Source organism: Priapulus caudatus, unplaced genomic scaffold (assembly GCF_000485595.1).
Source record: "Priapulus caudatus unplaced genomic scaffold, Priapulus_caudatus-5.0.1 Scaffold1297, whole genome shotgun sequence".
In the NCBI taxonomy this organism is placed as follows: Eukaryota; Metazoa; Priapulida; class Priapulimorpha; order Priapulimorphida; family Priapulidae; genus Priapulus; species Priapulus caudatus.
In genome coordinates, this window is record NW_014578358.1 from 7,499 (window position 1) to 10,362 (window position 2,864).

General features: G+C 43.3%; 1 protein-coding gene across 1 annotated transcript; it reads right to left on the reverse strand.

Moving 5' to 3' along the window:
- Positions 1–175: 175 nt before the first annotated feature.
- LOC106816138 lies at positions 176–2,853 on the reverse strand. The gene is made up of 3 exons (XM_014820693.1): positions 2,836–2,853; positions 2,465–2,639; positions 176–800 (listed from the first exon to the last, which is right to left on the reverse strand). Exons 2-3 carry the CDS (start codon positions 2,622–2,624, stop codon positions 574–576), a joined length of 387 nt encoding a protein of 128 aa, XP_014676179.1. The 5' UTR covers positions 2,625–2,639; positions 2,836–2,853; the 3' UTR covers positions 176–573.
- Between the last annotated feature and the right edge of the window lie 11 nt (positions 2,854–2,864).

Consider the following 2,864-nt stretch of genomic DNA (forward strand, 5'->3'; position numbering starts at 1 on the left):
GAATGTAATATTTTCCCTTCCCTTGCCTGAGCTGCGCCCCTCTGCTTTGATCTGCTGCTACGCTCGTTCTATTACGTACATCAGCTGCATCTGACTATTCACCCGACAAATGAACTCAAAGTCAACAAGAATATTAATTTATGATGGCCGTTGTCACCAGGACATGCCGTCCCCATGCGTTGGGAAAATATGGCGCTATCCAATACTTACATAAAGTGCCCAATGGGAATATAGGAAAAGTGGTTAGTTTAATTTAGATTAGATTATTAATGCTATTGTGTTGTTGATTTTGCCATGAAAAGCATCCATGTGGGGATGCTAGTGTGGTCACGTGATGATTACTATCAAGTGAAAACCAATCTGGGATTGATCAGTAGCCCGATGATGACACGCGGTGAGAACACAAAGGTGTCAAGAACATGAGTTGGTGAAGGATCGCATTGTCACGAAAGAGAGCAACGTCACGCAAAAACATTAATTTATCACGTAGGGCCTACACTATTCGCCTTTTACATGACGCGCTTCATTTCCCAATTAGACACCAAATTGCATGTGTTCAAATCTACTAAAATATCATTCCAGTTTTCTCATATGAACATAAGCAACAATATAATCCTTGCCATGGTCTCGCGGATTCTCTGCCACTGCATCTTCAAACCTCTTGAAGAAGGCGTCGAGGATATTTGCCTTCTCCTCGAGTGAACGGCTATCGGATAGACCGTGAAGCAATTCGCTGTGCGCCCAAATGCGAAACGAACGAACATACGACTTCGCGTGAGCACGGGCCTCAGCAATGTCACCTGGAAGTTAAATAAAATGATTAGCATTCACGTCTTTACATCTAAAAAGCAAACAAAACTGGTGCACACGATAAATACTATACACATCAGGTAGGAATTATTTATCTCGTCATTTTGTCTGTAGCGGCGTCGATTTATAACGATTTATTGCAGTACAATAAAACATCATGTAAATATGTGTGTATCAGGATTATGATGATGCACCACATGGACAGAAGATGATTGCAGTAGAAGACTATTAATGGATAGAAACACCCACCCATACTCAGCTGCTGAGTTTGCAACAGTGTCGGGCCTCCTAACTAACGTGTCCTGGGTAGACACCACCTATAGGTGGAAAGAGACGTGTGAGGTGTGGCAGCGTGTATGATATGTAAGTGGAATTGTGCGGACATGCTGATGAAGCATGTCTAACAGGTAAGCTGACGTTGGCCTGGAAGACCATCGCTAGACCAGCCTGAGCCTCCTGGGGAAATCTCCGACTCTTCCCCGTGAAGCTTGACCTAGATTTAGGAATGACAGATGCCTGACCTCACTTTTGCCAGGATAATTTATGCCAAGGTAGTTGGCGTGGGGATACCAATTGTGCCAAAATATTGTTGATACTTTACAGAAGGAGAAGTCATATTAGTGCCACTGAAACAGACTTCTAGTTACTAGAGCCTTCCTGTTTCATTAGTGCATCCCTCACAAATAGAGTCGACTATTATGCCTGGGAACTTGTGCTTGGGAGTGTACACCCAGACGGCCGAGATATGAGTGTAGGTCAAGAATTAGCGGAGAAGGAAGTCCGTGAGTGGTCGTAGACAGCTAAACAGAGCAGGCTGGCAGTACGCATGCAAACATCAGCAATAAAGACCCGCCTGATTGCTAGCCAGCCATGCTGCGACTGGATGCAGGAAATCCCCTACTTTTCTTGATCAAGCCAATCGTGACCATAATGTGCCATGGCGGTGTAGCCCATGCTCGGACAAACTGCGGGACCTATCCACGGGGAAGAAAGAGAATATGGGGGCAAGGCAAGTCGACAATTGTCAACTTCGAGGGGAAGAAGGGGTGACCACATGGGGGCAGCAAAATGGTACAAACATCAAGGTAGCATATCTTCTCCGAAGCAAAAGTCAAAGTTTAAGATGTATTGCATGGTTGTTAAAACCAATGAGTCAAATTCAAATGACAAATTCAAGAGTCAATCAATTCAGGGGGTTTACTTAAGTCGGAAAATGGACAACCTCTACTATAGCTCTAAAAGAGACAAACTAAACGGCCTGTAGCCAGTAGGAAACAACAGTAAACCCAGAGAGCAGGCAAGAGAGACCGATATATATGTTGAACATAGGCTGGGCTTGTATTATGTATCATATCTATAGCAAATACGAAAAAGGATCATAAGGACTCTGAGGATGGGGAAAATGTAAGGGAGAAGCAGGATATAAATAGAGAACCATATACTAATGAAGAACAGCTTATGCGATGTCTATCGAATGGGCGTCGGGTGTGATGGACCTTGTAAGAGATCAAACGCTTTTCTCAGCGACTGCTGTCGCGCCTACACTCGGCTCTAAAATACTGTTGCCTCACCGCATTACATAGCTACACATCGTCATTCATAGCCTATACACCTGCTCAGTACATAAATGTCAAACTAATGTGCATTTACTAACCATCATCGCCGCTTTCAACCCATCTATCGTGGAAGTAGCAGTTGACTTGCTTTACTTCAATCGATACCAGGCGGAGGCCAAGCTTATAAACAGGTGAATCGACATTGATCAGAGGCTCCTTCAGTTCTTCCTCTGTGCGATAGTAAGCGTTGTGGTTCATGTTCTGAAACTCTTCCTGAAAGCGCAACACAGGATAAATATGTACATATTGGTTATAAGAAAAGCCCAAATCTACGTTTTAGTGTAGTGGCAAGGAGAGCCTAGGTTGTGCTGGAGATCTTATTATAATATTTATCTAGGAACTTTCGGTGTCCAAAAGACTCGATTAAATATTATTAGCCTATCTTATGTATTATTTCGATGGGAAATACCTTAGTAATAACGCCTCTATTCAACAATT